We start from the raw sequence: 21,096 nt of genomic DNA, 5'->3' as shown, positions 1-21,096 counted from the left end.
CCACCCACTCCCGGGAGCCCCGGGCGCGCGGCACGCCGGGAGCCAAGAACACCCGAAAGCCTCGAGGGGCGGGGCCTTCTGCAGACTGGCGCTGGCGCACTTCCTGCCTTTAATGGGAGCGCCGATCTAGGAGCTTGACTCCTCTCCTGTGGATTCCCAAAGGGGATTTGGAGATTGCAGAAAATCTGGGTGGAGGTTGGGCGCCAGCTAGACCAGTTTGCCGAGCTTGAGCGGGTAGCTCCGACACGCTAACACAAAAAGTGATTCTGACCAGGTGACCCTGCATGCCTACTAGTGCGCTCAGAGTCGACCTTTACATCTCGGGTCCCGCATCCCGGTTCACACGACACTCGTGGATTTCCTTAGACTGAATCATCCCAGACACCTATTCTTCTAGAAGAAGAACTGAAATCATCTTTATTTGCAGCCCTAACATTTTCCCATCACGGGTGATGATCTCACATATGTACACATTTGTCAAAACTTACCAACTGTACACTTTAAATGTGTGCGATTTATTATATGTCCGTTATACCTCAATTTTTTTTAAACCAAAAACAACCCTCTCCCATCCCAAAGACAAATTCAGAAGGTAAACTGATTCGGTTCAACCAATTTTTACCTGGCTAACATTATAGTTGTCTTAGGTAATAATCACGAGTCACACAAACATCAGCTGTTTTTTTGTTTTGTTTTGTTTTGTTTACATGTGCTAATACCATAGGCTTTGTAAACAGGTCTTGTGTTGCATTTTTGGTTCCAACGCTTCTTTGTAAGTAATGAAATTAAGTATCTCAGAGCCTGAAATGCCTTATCCATAGACTCAATACAACCTAATTGATCCTAGGTAGCTTTTATAATTTTTACAGAAGTTTAAACATGCACAGTACCATTTCTTTTTCTTTATTTCTTTTGAGAGGGAGGAAGTGAGAGGGGTAGAGAGGGAAAGAGAGAATCCCACGCAGGGTGGGGGCTTTCAACACAGAGCCAAAAAGCAGGGATCGATCTCACAGAAATAAAAAATTGGTTGTTCAACCAACTGAGCCACTGAGGCGCCCCACAGTACTGCTTCTAAGCTGTATTTTCCGGAGATTTATAACATATACCAAAACAAACAAACAAAAAACACCCACTCAGGCAATTGTCTCTAATGATGCCTAGTAAATTCTGGTTGGGTTGCTAGAAAAGTTGAGTTCTGAGATAATGAGTATGTACCTTCTTTCTTCAAATTTCTGACCTTGAAGAAATCCTGCTACATATGGAAAATACTACACTCAAAACAGCAGGGTTTTTCAAGTGGCTGAAAAACTCATAACATGGTATATAAAAAAGGAGCACACATTAGAAACCTGCTTTAAGTAAGAGATTAACCCTTTGTAAAGCAAGTGAATTTCTATTTTACAGGTTAACCATGTATCTTAGTTGCCTCTCCCAAAAATACATGTTCACACTGCATTTTACAGAAAGCTCATGGACAGTCCTAATTAAGTGCACCTTTCTTAACAAACCAGGCCAAGAGGTGCCTGAGTGGCTCAGTAGGTTAAGCGCCTGACTTCAGCTCAGGTCACGATCTCACAGTCCATCAGTTGGAGCTCGTGTCAGGCTCTGTGCTGACAGCTCAGAGCCTGGAGCCTGCTTTGGATTCTGTGTCTCCCTCTCTCTATGCTCCTCCCCCACTCATGATCCGTCTCTGTCTCTCAAAAGTGAGTAAATATACAAAAAAAAATTAAAAAAAAAAACACCCAAAAACCAGGCCAAGACTTAAAGACACCTAGTACTAGAAAAGAGAAAAATTTCTCTATTATGAAAATGTCATGGTGTTAAGCATATGCCAAAGTTCTTCAGTAAAAAAGCTGAATCGTGAACTGCATTATTGAAAAAAAAAAACCTTTTAAATTTATGTTCCTCACCAGTTTGTATAAAAGCCGTTCTAACAATAAATGGCCTTAGTATATTTAAAAATCCTTCATTCATTCCCTCATTCATACATTTGAGTATGTGCTCTGTGACAGGCTCTATGCTGGGTACACAAAGATGACTGAAACTAAACTACCAGCTTCAGGAAACTTTAGCCCCTGATGGAGGGATGAGGCTTACAGGCCGAACTGAACATTGCTTCAGCTCCCCCACAGAGCTGCAAGGAGCCTCCTGTAATGGAGGATACGGTGGGTAGCACTGAATGGGTGACAGGAAGCGTCCAGTTCCCCGTCTTAAAGGCATATGCCAAACAAGCACTAGCCAGTAGCGCCTCTGCAGCCAGGCCTCTGCCAGGGAACTCCCAATCTGACCAATCACTCAGTGAGGACTACAGCGCCTTCCGGGATTCAGACAGTCACGCCATGTTGCCCAGGCCCTAAGTGATGGGGACTTCAAGGCAAAGCTCTACAAAGATGAACAGGAAAAAAAACCCTGAGTCCCCCGCTGTTCCAAAGAGGCCCACAGCTGGCTGTTGACACCAGAAGTCCCCAGAAGGGCATCAAGTGGATCAAAGCCTGAGCTGAGACCTGCAGGAAGAAAAAAATGTAGGCAGGCAGATATGGCCCACCGCAGCTTTCCCAAAATTACATTCAATAAAAACGGCTCTCCAATACTGCTCCCTCCCTGTTTTCCTTCTTCCTCAGGCTGTACTCTGTACGTTGCATTTGGAGTTGCCAGTCACTCTAAGTCCTGCTAATTCCACTTTTTAAAACATTTCTGGAGTCTGTATATTTTCACCTTTATTTGTTATAAAAAACTGAAGTTACATGCACCCTTTTATCCAGCAATTCTGCTTCTAAGTATATTTCCCTATCTTGGCAAACTCCTATCCATGCACTCTAGGTGCATATACAGGGACACACACAGGAGCACTGATTTTGCCAGTAAAGAGGAAGGAATCCTATAAAAATTGACAGGAGAATGCATGAATAACCACGGTTCATTTATGAAGCACAGTCTACATCAGTGGTTTTCAAACTTCCTGGTCTGGTGATCTCTTCACACTCTTAGAAATTCAACATTTGTCATATCAGAAATTAAAACAATTTCTTACATTTATTTGTCATTTAAAAAAGATAAATGAATTGCAGGTCTACATTATGTTTATTTAAAATAAATTACTGAAAAGAATGGCATTGTTTTGTGTTTTTTAAATGTCCAATCTGTTTTTGCTTATTTAGTATCTTTAGCCACAATTCAGTACATTCTGCCTTTGGACGGCCAATAATAATTAACAACAGCTGACATTAACTAAGCACTTACATGATATATCCATCTCATTTAATCCTTGTAACAGTCCAATAAGGTACATATTATTACACCCATTAGAAAGATGAGACAAAGAGATAATGAGAAAGGATAACCAACTTGTCAAAAATCACATCAGTTGGGTCAGTGTAGCAAGGATTCCAATTTCAATGCTCTTTCCCACTATGCTCTGTTAACCTTGAGTAGAGCATCATGTGATTGGGTATTCAACAATTAGCTGATAATGATGGAGTCAAATTTACATCTAAAACTCACCAGAAGCTAAATCTATATTATTAATTTATGTCAATTTAATAGCTGGGAAATGAAGCTTCATGGAGGTTATGGGCTAAGTTACGGCCCAAAATTCATATCTATCTTGGTCTACTTGAGCTGCCATAACAAAATACTAGAGACTGAGTAGTTATAAACAGAAGTTTATTGTTCACAGTCTGGAGGCTGGAAGTCCCAGATCAAGGTACTGGCAGATTAAGTAGCTGGTTAAAGGCCCATTCCCTGGTTCATAGATTGTGTCTTTTCACTGTTACTTCACGTGACAGAAAGGGTGAGGAAATCTCTGTGGAGTCACTTTTGTGAGAGAAATAATCCCACTGATGAAAGTTCCATCCTCATGACCTAAGCATTTCCCAGAAGCCCCACCTCATCATACCATCGCCCTGGGCATTAAGTTTCAACATGTGAATGGAGGGTGGGGAGGACACAAACATTCTAAATTATTACAGGGTCCTAACCCCTAGTACCTCAGAATGTGACCATATTTGGAGACAGGGTCTTTAAGGAGGTAATTAAGGTAAAATGAGGCCACTAGGGTGAGCCTAATCCAATATTACCTGTCCTTGTAAGAAGAAATTGGACACAGACGAGTACAGAGAGAGAAAAGCATGTAACAACAGGAGATGATCATCTACCAGCCAAGAGAGAGACCTCAGAAGAAACCAACCCATGATCTCGGACTTTTGGCTTCCAGAACAGTGAGAAAATTATTTTCTGTTTAAGCCACCCAGTCTGCGGTACTTTGTTACAGCACCCTAGCAAACAATAAAGTGAAGGAATCTGCCAAAGTTTGCTTTTAATTTTTAAATGAAATCTGTACTTAAAAAAAACTAATAATGTCAAATTTTATGTCAAAATATCTTTCTTTTTTTATAGCTTATTTATTTTTGAGACAGAGAGAGACAAAGCACGAGTGGGGAAGTGGGGGGAGAGGGGGTGGGAGGGAGAGAGAGAGAGAGAGAACATCTGAAACAGGCTCCAGGCTCCGAGCAAGCATTCAGCACAGAGCCTGATGTGGGGCTCGAATCCACGAACTGTGAGATCATGAGCTGAGCCAAAGTCGGACACTTAACCGACTGAGCCACCCAGGCGCCCCATAAAATCAAAATCAATTCTAACGTTAATTAAGGAAAACTTTAGATAAAGTCACTAGACATATCAATTGACAGTCTAATCTACTCATGAAATTATTTTTGAGTTGCAGATGAACAATCTACATATGGCAAATTTAGGANATACCATAAAGAATAGCTAAAATTTATATTACTAGTATATAATATAGTAATTATATATTTAATATAATTAAATATATATTACATATAGTTATAATTACTATCATATAACAGTAATATGGAGATTACTATTATACTATAATACTATTCTATACATGTTATACTACACTATAATATTATACTATATTATAGTAATGGTTCAGAAGTACATAGCATATACATAAAGTCACAAAAGTATTTAATAGTTAATTATATCTCAAACTTTACTACTTAATGAGTCTGTTTCCAAACACTGCTCTCAATCACTTTTTATTAACTGCTTCCAAAAACCGCAACAGGTGCAGGAATAGATTGATGACATCCAAGTAGAGGCTGATGGCAGCTAATACATACTCTTCCGGTGACAGCCTGTGCATCAGGGAGTGTGTGTCATAGATGATGAATCCGCAGAAAAGAAGGGCTCCCACAGCAGCCAAGACCAACTCCACTGTTTCGCTATAGAAAAACAGCTATAGGCAAGATATTAAGAAATGTATACTTAAGAACAATATTAAGAATAAATACTTAGGTTACTTGCTCTAAAGTTACACAAGCTATATACATATTTAATAATGCTTTACAACTTTAAATACAAATGTTAAACATAGAAAAAGGCAAGGGAAGTCCATCTTCATCTCTGTTGGATGAAAGGATGAATGGGTGAATCAATGGATATCCTCCCTTCTATTAAATTACCCACCTGACCATGAACAGTAGTATTCCAAATACAAATTACTACTATTATTACTATTTAAATTTATTTTTGAGAGAGAGAGATAGACAGCATGAGCAAGGGAGGGTCAGAGAGAGAGGAAGACACAGAATCAGAAGTAGGCTCCAGGCTCTGAGCTAGCCCTCAGCAGAGAGCCCAATGCGGGGCTGGAACCCACGACTGGTGAGATCATGACCTGAGCCGACGTCAGACACTTAACTGACTGAGCCACCCAGGCACCCCTAAATTATTGAAAAACATATTTCTTTTTCAGAATTATATGTGCCAGTTGGAGGTGAGCAATTACAAGTCAGGGCCTCCTATGTAATTTAACTCATATGTTCATCTTTCTTTCAATCAATGATATTGATTAACATAAGACCCTAGGTTTTTTAAAAGATAATTTTTAAATCATTCTACATACAAATGCTCCAAAAAATTATAACTAAGTATCCTAAGAGTACCTCTTATAGCTTTTCAAGATTATTTATACTGACATGGCCAGAATTATATTTCAAGTTATGATTTTAAAACAACTTACCTTCAAGATTCCTGACAAGCACAAAATCCACAAAACAGCAAACAGTCTATAAAAACAAAATATTAGTAATTGAGAATATTGTTCCTTACCAAAAAAACTATGTAAACAGATGCAACATTTTCTGAAAAAAATAAATCCATCCTGACATTTGCCAAAGAATAAGTGAAATGTAAGAGTTCATATACAGGGGCGCCTGAGTGGCTTAGTTGGTTAAGTGTCCAACTCTTGATTTCAGCTCAGGTCATGATCTCACAGTTCGTGTGATCGAGCCCCTCATTGGGTTCTGCACTAACAGCGCAGATCCTGCATGGGATTCTCTTTCTCCCTTCTCCCAGACTTGTGCTCTCTCTCTCTCTCTCTCTCAAAACACATAAACTTAAAAAAGAGTCCATTAGGGGCGCCTGGATGGCTCAGTCGGTTAAGCGTCCGACTTCGGCTCAGGTCATAATCTCACGGTTCGTGGGTTTGAGCCTCGCGTCCGGCTCTGTGCTGACAGCCAGCTCAGAGCCTGGAGCCTGTTTCAGATTCTGTGTCTCCCCTCTCTCTCACCCCCCCCTGCTCATGCTGTCTCTCTCTCTCTCTCCGAAATAAATAAAACATAAAAAAAAAAGAGTTCATTAACATACAACGAATACTGTAGAGTACTCAGAAATTGGAAAAACAGTCATCAATTCAACATTTGTTTTATGGTGAACAAAACTAGATGCAAGTACCATTTTTGAAGTTTTCAATTGGAACACCAAAAAAAAAAAAATACTGATATAAGCAGAAATATCATTAGAAGCATTTTAAGCCAGAAACCTATAAAACTTCTAGAACAATGAACAAATGAAACATAACTGTATTTTTAAACCAACGGTATCAAATTAGTCTGTGAATATGCATACCTATTAAGTTCCCAATGTACTCCGTATTTTATTCTAATGTATTATAGAACTTACTTTATGCACATAAATTTACCACTGCTATAATTTTATGAGTTACCATTCGTATTATATATGATATATAATGATGTGTTATAATATAAAGTATAAATATATGACAAAGGACATCTAAAGCAGTCAATCCTTTGTTATCAAATATGCAGTGTGTATCAAATACACATCTGCTGCTTTAGGTCACAAGGAAGTACTGGGGTCAAATTTACCCTTCCTCCTTAAATAAATAACACACCAAACATGAAATAATGGTTTCCAGGCCCTGAACAGCAACCAGCATGGCACAGTAATTCCTGAGAAAAGGGAAACAAAGGAGGTAAGCTCTAGAAGTGAACCAGCGAGAAAAGAGTTTCCAGACCACAGTGGAGGGACAAGAACCCATATGAAGCACTCTGGTCTCCCTCAATTGAGGAGGTGAGAATTCAGAGATCAGAGAGGTCTAGTCCACATGGCTACAATTCACAGAGCAAAGTTCCAGAAAGGAGAGAGCTATACAGAGAGCTGGTTAGCTCTGGCGATATGCAGGATTCCCTTTAAGTCCTTAGCTAAGCACACGTCAGGGCGTGCACGTGAGGAACTGGCAAAGGCTGGGGAAGGAGAGGCAGCCAGAACAATCCTCAGAGCCCAGACAGGAACAGTTCGCCCTACTCAGTGTGGAAAGACCTCCTAAGACGTGAGGCTTTGGATAATTCTTACAAAGGGACTGTCTCCACAGTGGGACCAAATTAGCCTTAATCGCTGCTCTGGACCCACCTACCAGGGCTTAAAAACAAGCCATTTCCAAGGATGAGCCTAACATGTGGTTCGATGCTAGAGTCTAAGTAACAAGGAAGGCTTGGGGTGCCTGGCTGGCTCAGTAGGTAGAGTATGAGACTTTGATCTTGGGGGTGTGAGTCTGAGCCCAATGCTGTGTATAGCAATAACTTAAAATAATAAAAAATAAAAAGAATGAGGAAGGTTTGAACAAGGGGAATCAGTGGCAATAATGAGAAAATGATGAAGATTAAGGAAGTGTGTAGCCGGACAACATAAGCCTTAAAGCAATGGATTTCCAGCACACTAGAAAAATAATGAAAGCAGCACCAGAGGATTGAAGCAGTCGTCAATACTGACCCCCCCATCCAAACTGCATAGGGTATGTGAGAATGAGCAGCTAGAGAACAATGTTTTCAAGGAGGAATCAAATTTCAGCTAAAGTAAGAAAAATCTATTATGAAGAGGCTGAAACAGAAGTAAGATCATCTACCAGAATGGAATTTCTAGAGACTATACTAGAACGGATGGGAGACAGGGCGCAGATGGAGACTGGCATGAGAAGCAGACAGCAAATCTTTCATCATATATACCACATGAGTATGTATCCCCTCCACAGCACTAAAAGCAGGAAATGGAAAAAATGTCGCCTGTAAATCCGACTCCATTCTAATACAATGATTTAAGCATCTTGCACAATTGTCAGTGTTGGCTGACCAATTACATTTTACCCCAATAGAGATTTCTGGTAATCTGGATTTCCAGGGGGACAGAAGGGGATGAATAAATGTTTTGCCACAGTAGACTTTTGTAAACTTCAATGCTGTAACAGGAAAAAGAACAGAAGATGCCTGGGTGGTGATATGCCAACAGGAAGCTATTATGAGCTTAGAAAAGGGTATATGTATTCTTACCAGGTGAGGGCAACACTGTACTATTATCCTAATATAAAATATCATCCCATATATTTATTAGTTTGACAAAAAATACAGGTTAATCTAGATAGGTCATAAAGTTTTTAATGTTCATGCAGATATCACCAACACCTGGGTCAATTATCTTGCTTCTGCCACAAAGAAATGAGTGGATGGTCTTGGTAACAATCATGTTAAGACAAAGGCCTAAATAATTTAGTAAGGTCCATACATTCATAGAGCATACAAGCCTACTCTCTCTAGAAAACTGTTTTTTTTTTTCTTTTTTTCTTTTTTTGGCATTCCCTTTCCTTTCAATATAGAGCAGAAGCAAATGACTTGAAGCCACTTTCCATCTCCTTGTATGTTCTGGGAGTAGAGCCTGGCCTTAATACTCAGAGAATGACCTCCTATCACCCTCCATTTTAGAACGCAGTATCCCAAGCTAACAATATAGCACTTACCTTAGGACAACCTATAATGCTAAGGATATTTATCTACCATAGTCATGAATATATAACTTACCCTGCTCCAAATTTGCTGAAATCTCTCTTAGATTGTAGAGTATATACAGTCAAACCAAGAAATACGGCAGTGGTCAGTATGAATGCTTGCAGAACAATATATATGTCATATAAAGTAACTGTAAAATTAAAAAACACAGATTAAAAACGCACTTAAACACACTCAATTTTAAACAGCGTTTTCCTCTGGCATTTAGCAGAAATGCTGTATTTTCTTCAGTACTACTCGCCAATAAAAACAGCAGACGCTTTACTCAGCCTTGAATAAAAGTAAAACCACACCCATGCTGCAATAAACAGGCTCCAAAATACTCATTCATACGAAATAAGAGGGTTGCATAAATATGAAGTTAATGAAACAACTGGAGAGCTATGACGTGGCTAGGTGGTTTAGAATTTGGGGGATATGGTGGATTGGCTCTCACCCATTTCTGTCCCAGCTGAGTTTTACCACGGTCTGTGGTGCTTGTCCTTTATGACTTAAATATCAATAGGGTCCTGTGGCTGACTGGGAATTCCTGGGCGGCAGCAGCAATTCTAGCAATCACCTGGTTAATCACATACCCAGTTCATCAGCCCAAATCAAAGAAACTAGGCAAGAAAAAATATTGGGACTGTCTGCAATTGTCCACTATTCATCAACCCCACAGAGAATAGGAACCAACCACTAACTGCGTTTTAGCCCAGTCTGCATTGTCTTGGGATACATAATTGGGGGTTTCCTGAATATATACCAAATTCCCTTCCGAAATTTTAGAATGAACATCTGGATTGACTATGGTTATTATAATTATAACACAATTGCTTAAGGTTTCAACAAAATACTAAATTATAACCCCTTTAAAGGAAGTTAAGTACTTTCAACCAAAACCATTAAAGTAATTTTTAATTTTTTAGGGATTAATTTCATTTCCTAAATACTATATTACTAGAATTTATCTATTTCTGCCATTACAGGATCAGGAAGGTGAATGCAGAAAAGGAAAATCATGAAGTTATTTTGCTTCTTGTCAACAATTTCAGTGTAAGATTAGATGGAAAGGATATTATAATAAGGAAAATAAAGTTCTCAGATTATCCCACCTATGGATGTCTATCCCCTATTCCAATAAGCATGAAATAAGAAATCTCTCTCCTATATCCATTACACATGGTGGGAGCCAGGGAGGACAGAAATGGACATGATAATAACATTAATAGATAGTAACATTAATAACAAGTAAATATTGGGGTGCCTGGGTGGCTCAGTTAAGCATCCAACTCTTGATTTCGGCTCAGGTACAGTCATGAGATTAAGCCCCGCACGGGGCTCTGTGCTAAACAGGGAGCCTGCTTAAGGTTCTCTCTCCTCTCCCTCCACCCCTCCCCTGCTTGCTCGTGTGTGTGCATGTGCACGCTCTCTCTCTCTCTCAAAATATAACAAATTTAAGAGATAATTTTAAAAATAAGAAAGGTTCTACCAAAAAACATATTAAGTAAATATTAATAATGCTTCCTTTAAAAAATTTTTTTAATGTTTTATTTATTTTTGAGAGGCATCGCAAGTGGGAGAAGGGCAGAGAGACAGAGAGGAAGAGACGCAGTATCGGAAGGAGGCTCCAGGCTCTGAGCTGTCAACACAGAGCCCGACGCAGGGCTTGAACCCATAAACTGTGAGATCATGACCTGAGCCAAAGTCGGACAGTTAACTGACTGAGCCACCCAGGCGCCCCAAAAATACTTCTTTTCTACGTTGAGAAATTTCAATCCTATTTATTTTAGTAGATATTATTTACTTATATTGATTCCTTTAAAAAAGAAACAAGTGAATTACCAAACAATATGTAGATTCAATAAAACTGGCTTAGAAAGATTAAGAGCAGTAACGACAAAATAGGAAAAGACAAATATATTAAGCATAATGATTAACAATTTACTATTATTGTAAATATATTATTTCTAACTTTTTTGGTACCCTAGGTTAATCATTTTGAAACTGTCAGAAGTTTTATTATTAATAAATCACGGAATTTTTTACTTGAGGCATTACAAATGATACATCAAATAATTATGATTTCTTTTTTATTTAAACAGACACTTCTTTCAAATACATATTTAACGCCAATTGAAAAAGAGAAACTATCAAGTTTCTTATAGTGCCAAATATGATGTAATAATGAAGCACAGTTCAGTGCAGCAATTTGAGAGGCTCAGCTCATGTGATGAAAATACGTGGTTCAAAATATATTTTATCAATTCCTCTAAGGACCCTTTAAATTAGGGAAAAGATTAGCTATTCTTGTTTTCTATAAATAGATAAATACACATGAATATTGTTCTCCTTTCCTGTTGTTTTCTTAACTCTTTTCCACCTCTTATAAGCTTAGTTGAACTACATCAAGTATAAACATTTAATTTTGCTTATATTTTTTAGGAATTCTTCATCCTATGCTATATATTTGAAATATGACATTCCATGATATTAAGCTTTAGTCCCAAACACCCTTTTACCCAAAAGATTTATCGCATTAAAAAGTTACTGTAATGTAAGAGAAGCAGAATTATGGCTTACCAACAAAGGCCAGAGACAGAGCTTCGAATAGTGTCTAAAAAAAGAAGCTAAAATTACACAGATGCACATAAAATTTACACTAAATCATGTACATACTCTAATTTTCTAAGAGTTTAAACGGATTCCATGTTTATGATCTCATTCTAGCTTCGGAGCAGCCTTGTGAATTATACGGGTCATTTGGTAAGCCCACCATAGTGAAAATGAGACATCAAGGGCACCTGGCTTGCTCCATTGGCAGAACACGTGACTAGTGATCTCAGGGTCGTGAATTCAAGCCCCACATTGGGGAGATTACTTACATAAATAAAGCTTAAAAAAAAAAAGAAAATGATACCTCCAAGTATTGAGTAGGAGTATTTAGATTCTAACAGTGATCCTCAAACCCTAACTAGATTTTTCTTATCTGTAACAGGAAGATTTGGAAATAGTATGGGAAATTCCATTTTTCGCACTCTCTGGAAGTAAAAATGAAATTATAAATGCTGTGCACATTCATAAAAACTTCAGTGTGGCACACACACACAGGAAGAATAAAATATTTAGGGAGCGCTTTGGTGTGGCAGTCCTGAAACCGTCTCCCAGTATTCATTCTCTCCTTCCCCAGTAACAGAATTTCTACCTGGACACACAGCTGTTCAGATTAAACATCACATTTCTCAGCCTCCCTTGCAGCCGGATGTGGCCATAGGACTTTATTCTAGCTAGGAGAATGTGAGGAGAGAGATGTACAACTACTAAAAGCAAAGGGGCTTTCTCTTCCCATTCTCTTCTCTTTTTTTTTTTTTTGTTTTTAATAACTGGATGGAATGTGGATATGGTGGTGAGCTACCTTATCCACACAATACTAAAGGAGTACTTGAACCGCAGCAGGTGTCTGGGCCCCTGACAACTTCACTAAACAGTCATGCAGAGTTTTATGTGGAAGAGAAGTAAACCATCTTGTTTCCTCCATGTCACATGTAGCTGAACTCATATGCTAAATACAAGATATGGGGACATTGAGTTTTATCCTCTAGCTTCTCCTTCTCCTTAGCTACATACCTTTGTTTTGTTCTACATGCATACTCTAGTTAGATTTTACCAACTATGTGATAGACTGTATCACAAAGCCAAAGCCAGAAATAACGGCAGTGCCTGTATACTCGTAGTCCTGGTAGAAGCACTCCCTGTAACTCTCCCTATATGGAATCAAGAAATCTTACAGAACCAGAAACTTGACAATAAACTATTAAAAAAAAAGAAAAGAAAAGAAATCTAACAGAACCAGAGCAAAAATGGCATCAGAAATGTACACAGATGTGGAGGCAATGAAGCCACTGCCCCATTTTGTTGTAATGCTGTTGTCGGTGTTAGGAAAGTGGTAGCAAAAAATTGATAGTAATATTTTTTTTCTGGGAAAATATGATTATACCACTTTCTTGATACTTGTCACATGACTTTAGGTAAGAAATCCTACCCCATACTCAAGTATCCAAAGAAAACAAGACAGTGTGACAGGAGAAAAGAGAAGACTAGGAAAACATACCACCACCCCAAAATAATGGCTCCTTTTAAGTATGTGGACGTGAACACACACATACACACCTTCTAAAACAAGATAAGATCCACCTTCTTTTCTACTTTGGTAGAACAGGACACAGTAGCCTGGTATCAGAGGTCTCTGAATAATCTGAAATGTATTATATAAGTCTCCTTAGCTGTTCACCCATTTTTAGCTACGGGTATAGGAGGAAGTAACCATCTTGCCCACAAGCATTTGGCTAATGGGGAATGTAGGTCCTCTCTCTGCTGGACAAAAGTTGGTCCATGCCAGATAGAAATCAAACACAGTCTTTTTGAAAGGAGCCTGGCTTTTTATAAAGTTGAAGAGGAACTCCATATGGCAGTTTCTTTTTATGCCCCTCCCTTTCTCCTAGGACAAAGATGACTGGGACAGGAGTTGGCATCTAACCCAAGGGCTCCCAACCCACATACTGGTTAACAACCTACAGTGTGAACTGTGCCAATAATAACCTGTGTCAATCAGACTCTTTCTCACTTAGGAATCTAAACCTAGAGAATGAAGTAATGGCAGCAGGAGCTAAAGTTAAAGGTTAACGAACTATATGAGGGCCCACAATGCACCATATAAAAACTAAAGACAGCAGGGGCGCCTGGGTGGCTCAGTCGGTTAAGCATCTGCTCTTGATTTCAGCTCAGGTGGTGATCTCACTGTTCCTGAGTCAGACACCCGCATGGGGCTCCGTGCTGACATTGCAGCTAACAGTGCAAACCCTGCTTGGGCTCCTCTCTCTTCTCTCTCTGCCCTTACTCTGCTTGCTCTCTCTCTCAAAAATAAATAAATAGATTTTTAAAAAAAACCCACTAAAGACAGCAAAGAGGAAAATTATGTGTAAGGACAGCTGTAAAGTAGAGAAGAGATGTAACAGAAGGGGGAAGAGGGGCGCCTGGGTGGCTCAGTCAGTTAGGCATCCTACTTTGGCTCAGGTCTTGATCTTGCGGTTCATGAGTTCAAGCCCCCACGTTGGGCTCTGTGCTGACAGTTCAGAGCTGGAGCCTGCTTCGCATTCTGTGTGTGTGTGTGTGTGTGTGTGTGTGTGTGTGTGTGTCCCTCCCCTCCCTGCTTATGCTCTGTCTCTCTCTCTCTCTCTCAAAAATAAATAAATATTGAAAAAAAATTAAAAACAAATAGAAGGGGAAAAGACTCCCAATTCTTGCTCTGAATTTCCTACAATAGCATCATTCCTAGAAATCTACCTCTAGAGTTCCTTGTCTACTTAAGGCCCCTTCTTGGTGGGTTCCCAAGCTCTTATAAACTTCACAGTACTTGAGATAACTTGGGTTAGGGTTCTGATACTTGGCAAACAAAAGAAACTAAGATTTAAATGAATAACCTTTCTTATAATTGAAATTTCCAAAGTCACGAGGTTTCTTTCATCATAGTAACATAAACTTGTTACCGGAATTCACAAACTTTCTTCAGTTTAAAGTATTTTAATCTGGTAAACAGCATTTTCATTCGGATTTGGCTATAAAATTAATATTAGTTTGAAGTGTTTTGAAGTAAATTTTTAGGTTAGAACCCAAAGTCCTACTGGATATGAGAACAAGAAAAATAATTTAAAAGATATATAACTTGAGGCTTACAACTCATTCTGGTCATATTATAGGATTGGATTTTCATAGGTTGTAGTTTGGGTTTTAATTTTCACAAACATCTAAACAAACAGCCTAAAGTTAAGTTCCCCAATTATGATATTTATTTATTTATTTATTTACAAACAGCCTAAAGTTAAGTTCCCCAATTAAGATATTTATTTATTTATTTATTTAATTTTGAAAGAGAAAGAATAAGCAGGGGAAGAGCAAAGAGAGAGTGAGAGAGAACCCCAAGCAGGCTCTATGCTGCCAGTGTAGAGCCTAACGCTGGGCTCAAACTCATGAAATCCATGAGACTGTGACCTGAGCTGAAATCCAAAGTCAGACACTTAATTGACTAAGCCACCCAGGCTCCCTCCTCACGATGATTTTAAAACAAATTAGTAGAGCACATCAATTGAGCAAAATGGTCCTTTAAAAGAACAGAGTACTAAGATAAAAATCACACTGAGAGGGCGCCTGCGTGGCTCAGTCGGTTGAATGTCCGACTTTGGCTCAGGTCACAATCACATAGTTCGTGAATTCAAGCCCTGCATCGGGCTCTGTGCTGACAGCTTGGAGCCTGGAACCTGCTTTGGATTCTGTGTCTCCCTCTCTGCCCTTCCCCAACTCATGCTTGCTCTCTCTCTCTCTCTCTCTCTCTCAAAAATAAACATTAAAAAGAAATTAAAAAATAAACAGCACTGAGGAGTTAATCATAAAGATTTCAAGTCTATGAAATTCAGGCTATAATTTTTTTCTCAAGAAAATCACAGAATATTAGGGGTGCAAAGTATCACAGGGATAATCTACTCTAATATTTTCATTTTATATATGAGCTAACTAGGTACGGAAAGGCTAAAAACCCTGCCAAATGTCACATAACCACAATGGTAGAAAAGCCAAGTCATGAGATTCCAATTCACTATTCTTTTCCATCATATCATAATATTGACAGAAAAAAACAAAACAAAAAACACTCAAAAGTTTGAACCTGACAAAGGTTAAAAATTTTAAAGACTAGAAAGTTACATGTAATTTCCTAAAATACTTGAATTTATTAAAAACTGATTACTTTTGTTTTGCTACTATATGTACTTGCACTCAATGAAATAAAGAAAGTTAAGACACAAGAATAAATGTTAAAGTAACAGATACTGCCAAAATACTCACGAATCCAAAAAGCAGGTACAGGTTAAGGGGATGCTTATGTCTGTTTACGGTCAATGCTAAAATCAAACCCAAAGATCCAAGGGCAAACACCACAATTAAGGCAGGACTGAAAGATAAAATTAGAAGCATTTTTAAGCTTAAAAACAGAAGAAATAGTATTAACCAATATAATAAAATCTGTCTGTTGCATTTGTGTATTTGTGGTGTGGAAGGAACTGCACCAAACTGTCAAAAGAAACTATTTTTCTGTTCAGGGAATATGAGGGGTGTGAGCAGGGGATGAGCAGCGGGACAAAGAAAAGAGCCTATAATGAACGGGGAGCACTTTTCCTTTTGACTTCGTGAACTTCTATCATATTTGTGTATTTTTGCAATTAGCATAGTGCTTTTTAAAACTGAAATAAGGAATAGTTATTAAATAATAAACAAATTTTATGTACACTTACTATACAGCTGTAATTTCAAGTAAAGAACTTTACCTCAAATAACAAACTAATGTTTTTGCAGGGGAAGTGATGATAGAAATTGTCTGCTTCCAAGACAATATTCATTCTTTCTTTTTCTTTCTTAATGTTTTACTTATTACAGAGAGAGACACAATATGTGAACGGGGAAGGAGAGAGAGAGACACACACAGAATCTGAAGCAGGTGGCAAGCTATCAATGCAGAGCTTGACGTGGGGCTCAAACTCACCAACTGTGAGATTATGACCTGAGCTGAAGTTGGATGCTGAAATGACAGAGCCACCCAGGTGCCCATATTTTTCCTTTAATATGAAAAAACTTCTATAACTTTTAGCCATGGAAATAATTATTTTGGAGGTCAAATCTTTAACAAATTAGGGATGAACTATATGAAGCTCCTTTGGAAATTTCTCAGTGAAATTATACTAGTCATGATCCAACACCAAGACAAATTAAAGACTCCTTTATTTAAAGTACCTTATTCTTTAAGCGTTGTCTTAGGCTTTGGGGACTGCGCATAAGTATAATAAAAGCAAAAATAAATTAAATTTAAAAACTCCATACAGTGGGGGCGCCTGGGTGGCTCAGTTGGTTAAGTGACTGACTCTTGATTTTGGTTGAGGTCGTGATCTCGTGGTTTGTCAGTTCGAGCTCCGTATCAGGCTCTGTGCTGACAGTGCCGAGCCTGCTTGGGATTGTCTTCTCTCTCTCTCTCCCCCAAAATAAATAAATAAACCTAAAAAAAAACCTGCATACAGTAAAAATTCTTAATACTATTTCAGGAGATGAAAGTTTAACCCTATAAAACTGTAAGCTAAAAGGTTCAGAGGTAAATATCATGTTGCAGAACATTTCCCTTATCAAAACTAGTCTTATTTACAAAAGTTAATAATGAACCATTTTTACATTCTAACCTCAGAAGTTAATGGAGAAAAAAAGGGAACTTTGCTTATAATATGCCCTTTTGTTCATAAGCAGCAGCTAAAAATGACTGAAAATCATCTTATCACCTTACCTCTCATGTACAAATGTCCGTATAGACTCAAAGTATGTAAAAAATGAAGATGTCACTGTAGTTAAAAGAACTTGCAGAGAAAGGATGGTGTAGACTTTTCTTAGAAAGGCTGAAAAAGAAAATAATTACACATGATGGTATTCTTGAGCATTTATCACAGAATGGCAGGATCAGATATGTTCTTACAAACATTATTTTTTTTTTCAAAATTGTTTTTTGAACATTCATTTTTGAGAGACAGAATGGGAGCAGGGAAGGGTCAGAGAGAGAGGGATACACAGAATTCAAAGCAGGCTCCAGGCTCTGAGCTGTCAGCAGGGAGCCTGATGCAGGGCTCGAACTCACAGGCCGTGAAATCAAGACCTGAGCTGAAGTCAGATGCTTAACCGACTGAGCCACCCAGGCGCCCCAGAAACATTCAAATTTTATACATAATCTTTAAATCTGAATCCAAATAATGTAGTCTGGAACTTAAACTAAAAACAAAAACAGAAAATACTTCCAAAGAAATCACAAATTTTAAGTGATAACTATCCTTCAAGAAGCAGGAGTCTAAAAAAAATAAACAGGCCAGAATAAAAATGTTTTCAACAATGGGTGTCCTTGGGGTGCCTGGGTGGCTCAGTCAGTTAAGTGTCAGATCTCGGCTCAGGTCATGATCTCGCAGTTTGTGAGTTTGAGCCCCACATTGGGCTCTGTGCTGACAGCTCAGAGCCCGGAGCCTGCTTTGGATTCTGTGTCACCACCTCTCTCTGCCCCTCCCCCGCTCACACTCTGTCTCTCAATAATAAATAAAACGTTAGGGGCACCTGGGTGGCTAAGTGGGTTAGTGTCCGACTCTGGCTCAGGTCATGTTCTCACAGTTCGTGGGTTCGAGCCCTGCGTCGGGCTCTGTGCTGACAGGTAGCTCAGAGCCCGGAGCCTGTTTCAGATTCTGTACCTCCCCCTCTCTCTGACCCTCCCCTGCTCACACTGTCTCTCTCTCTCAGAAATAAATAAAACATTAAAAAATTAAAAAAAAAAAACGTTAAAAAGAATTAAAAAAGAATAGCAACAAACAAACAAACACCAATGGGTGGCCTGGCCGGTTCAGTAGGTTGAGTATGTGACTCTTGATCTCAGAGTTTTTTAAGTTCAAGTCCCATGTTGGGCATAGAGCTTACTTAAAAAAGAAAAAGAGAAAGAGAAAGAAAAAGAAAAAGAAAAGAGAATGTTTTCATCAAAAGAAAAAGAAAGTATGAAACACTGTTTGTACACAGCAGCATAAACAAAGCAAAAGATTAAAAACAGAACATATCTAAACAACAAATCTATCTTGAAACTGAAAAGCAGGAATAGAAAGCATATGGCTAGATACAAATTAAAAAAAAAATCTTAATTTCCAAGCAGTGCAAACGTTTCCTCAAAATAAAACTTATCCTTAAAAGGCAAATAATACATAAATTTACTTTCACTCATATACTTTTATTTCTCACTTATAGTACCTCTTCCTCTAGTTTCTATACAGTAGGAAATTCTTACTTTCAGGATACTTTATTATTAACATCCATAAATAATCTCCAAGTTCTAATGATGTAAACACTTAGTAAAGTCATCTGACATGCAGATGATATAGGTAACACAGTGAATCCCCAACTCACCACCAGTTTCAGAAATAAACACTAATAAGAGTTTCCACCTCCTGTATGTACACAGACTGATAGAATAATAACATCCTTCTCTCCTCACCCCTGTAGCTGCAATCATCTTTCAAGATTCAGCCTTGATCATTTCCCCCATCAGAATTAAAGGTTCCACCTCCTATTCCCGAGGAGCCCTAAAGAAACTTCTAATTGCTTCATATAATTAATAAGCCTACTAGCCCTTCACTCCCATCCCACTATAGAGACTAAAAATCTCCCTAATAATAGGGAATATGACTCACTCATTTTTATACCCCAAACAACCAGCAAAGTGCATGGCACACAATAAATACTCATTACATTTTATTGGCTTTTAAATAATTTGTGTCGAATTTATGAAAGGTAAATTCTGGGGCGCCTGNGAAAAAAAGAGTATTAAAAAAATAAAACAACAATGGAGCCACATAACTTACATAGAGCATTGTGCTTAGGTAGGCAATAAAACCACTGCTGGCCCCCTTTTTTCCCAACAAAACAAGATGAAACATTGTCTCTTGCTTCTCATGACCATGCTCATACAATAAATGTCACCTCTGAAAAGAATTCTTACTATAGACCTGGCTTCCCAACTAAGGATGAAGTGCTTTGACAGCATGTAAGCCAAATACTAAATAATAAGAATAGGAAATTTTCATAAATACCAAGATTTAATCCTTAAAATGATCCCACCTTAAATCTTAACGTTTCCCTCTGATACCTAATCCAAAACAGACTGTGAGTTTTTCCTAATGTCTTTTTTTTTAAAGATACAGTTCTTTCTTTTTTTAATTTTTTTAAATGTTTTATTTATTTCTAGGAGAGAGAGAGAGAGACAGTGTGAGCAGGGGAGGGTCAGAGAGAAAGGGAATCACAGACTCTGAAGCAGGCTCCAGGCTCTGAGCTGGCAGTCAGCACAGAGCCCGATGCAGGGCTCAAACCCACGAACCGCGAGATCATGACCTAAGCGAAAGTCGGACACTTAACCGACTAAGCCACCCAGGCGCCCCATCCTCATGTCTTAAACAGGTTGTACTGAACATATAATTTAGCCAATGACTCAGTAACACTACCGGTTGTATTTTGTCCTACGTGTAGGCATGATGTATCTTTCACGAAAGTGCTCATCTCTACCACAGATCTACAACTTCCTTTCTTAAAAAGGGCCTGATGCTTGCATGCTGTACGAGGTTATTTCCACTTTTTTCACAAAAGCAAGTTAAAGCATATATTACTGCCACGGACAATGTTATTTGGGCCATCTTTCTGTGAACTTAATTACTAAACCAAAGGCCACACTATGATTCCCTCAAGGGATTTTCCAGACTCAAAAAAAAAAAAAAATCATATTCTTCAATTTTGATACCATATTAGGTACCTCACCTAACTCAAACCCATTCCCTGTATTTTCTCAATTAAGCAGCGAAAGTTAACGTTAATCTTTACCGTTTGATGGAACTGTTCTACAGGTCAAAATAGTGTGCTTAATGTTTATTTGTATGTGCGTGTTGGTGCACAAGTACATATGAAATAAAAGTATACATTGAGGTGTTAATAATGATTTTTCTCTGAGCAACATGAGTGAGGAGGATTTTCACGTTCAGTTCCTTGCTAATCTCCGTTGTTTTTCTTTATCACCAATAAATAGTTTTTACTTTTGTAATGGAAAAACATTTTAAAGAAACCTTGCAGGGGTGCCTGGCTGGCTCAGTCAGTAAAGTGTGTGACTCTTGATCTTGCAGGTGTAAGTTCAAGCCCCATGCTGGGTGTAGAGATTACTTAAAAATAAAATCTTTCTTTAAAAAATAAACTTGTGCTAAGCCAGTAAATTCATCATAAAAATAATCCTTATGCTCACAATCACAGCTTTTCTCTACCCCTTAAAAAAAGAATCTTAAACCAAATCCAAAGAAAAAGCAAC

The 21,096-nt window shown here is 38.4% G+C and overlaps 1 protein-coding gene across 1 annotated transcript in view; it reads right to left on the bottom strand.

Moving 5' to 3' along the window:
- Window positions 1-5,044: 5,044 nt before the first annotated feature.
- Window positions 5,045-21,096, bottom strand: part of TMBIM4 (transmembrane BAX inhibitor motif containing 4) — a 29,225-nt gene continuing 13,173 nt past the window's right edge. Inside the window, exons 2-7 of the mRNA XM_077775274.1 lie at window positions 17,518-17,626; window positions 16,038-16,143; window positions 11,724-11,757; window positions 9,174-9,291; window positions 6,044-6,089; window positions 5,045-5,260 (exon numbers count right to left, since the gene is read on the bottom strand). Coding sequence (XP_077631400.1) covers window positions 5,054-5,260; window positions 6,044-6,089; window positions 9,174-9,291; window positions 11,724-11,757; window positions 16,038-16,143; window positions 17,518-17,626 — 620 coding nt within the window. The 3' untranslated portion in view covers window positions 5,045-5,053. The remainder of the gene's footprint in view (window positions 5,261-6,043; window positions 6,090-9,173; window positions 9,292-11,723; window positions 11,758-16,037; window positions 16,144-17,517; window positions 17,627-21,096) is intronic.

Source organism: Crocuta crocuta, unplaced genomic scaffold (genome assembly GCF_008692635.1).
Source record: "Crocuta crocuta isolate KB4526 unplaced genomic scaffold, BGI_CrCroc_1.0 scaffold97, whole genome shotgun sequence".
In the NCBI taxonomy this organism is placed as follows: Eukaryota; Metazoa; Chordata; class Mammalia; order Carnivora; family Hyaenidae; genus Crocuta; species Crocuta crocuta.
The sequence above is the reverse complement of the archived record's forward strand: the minus strand, read 5'-3'. Positions and strand labels throughout refer to the sequence as shown.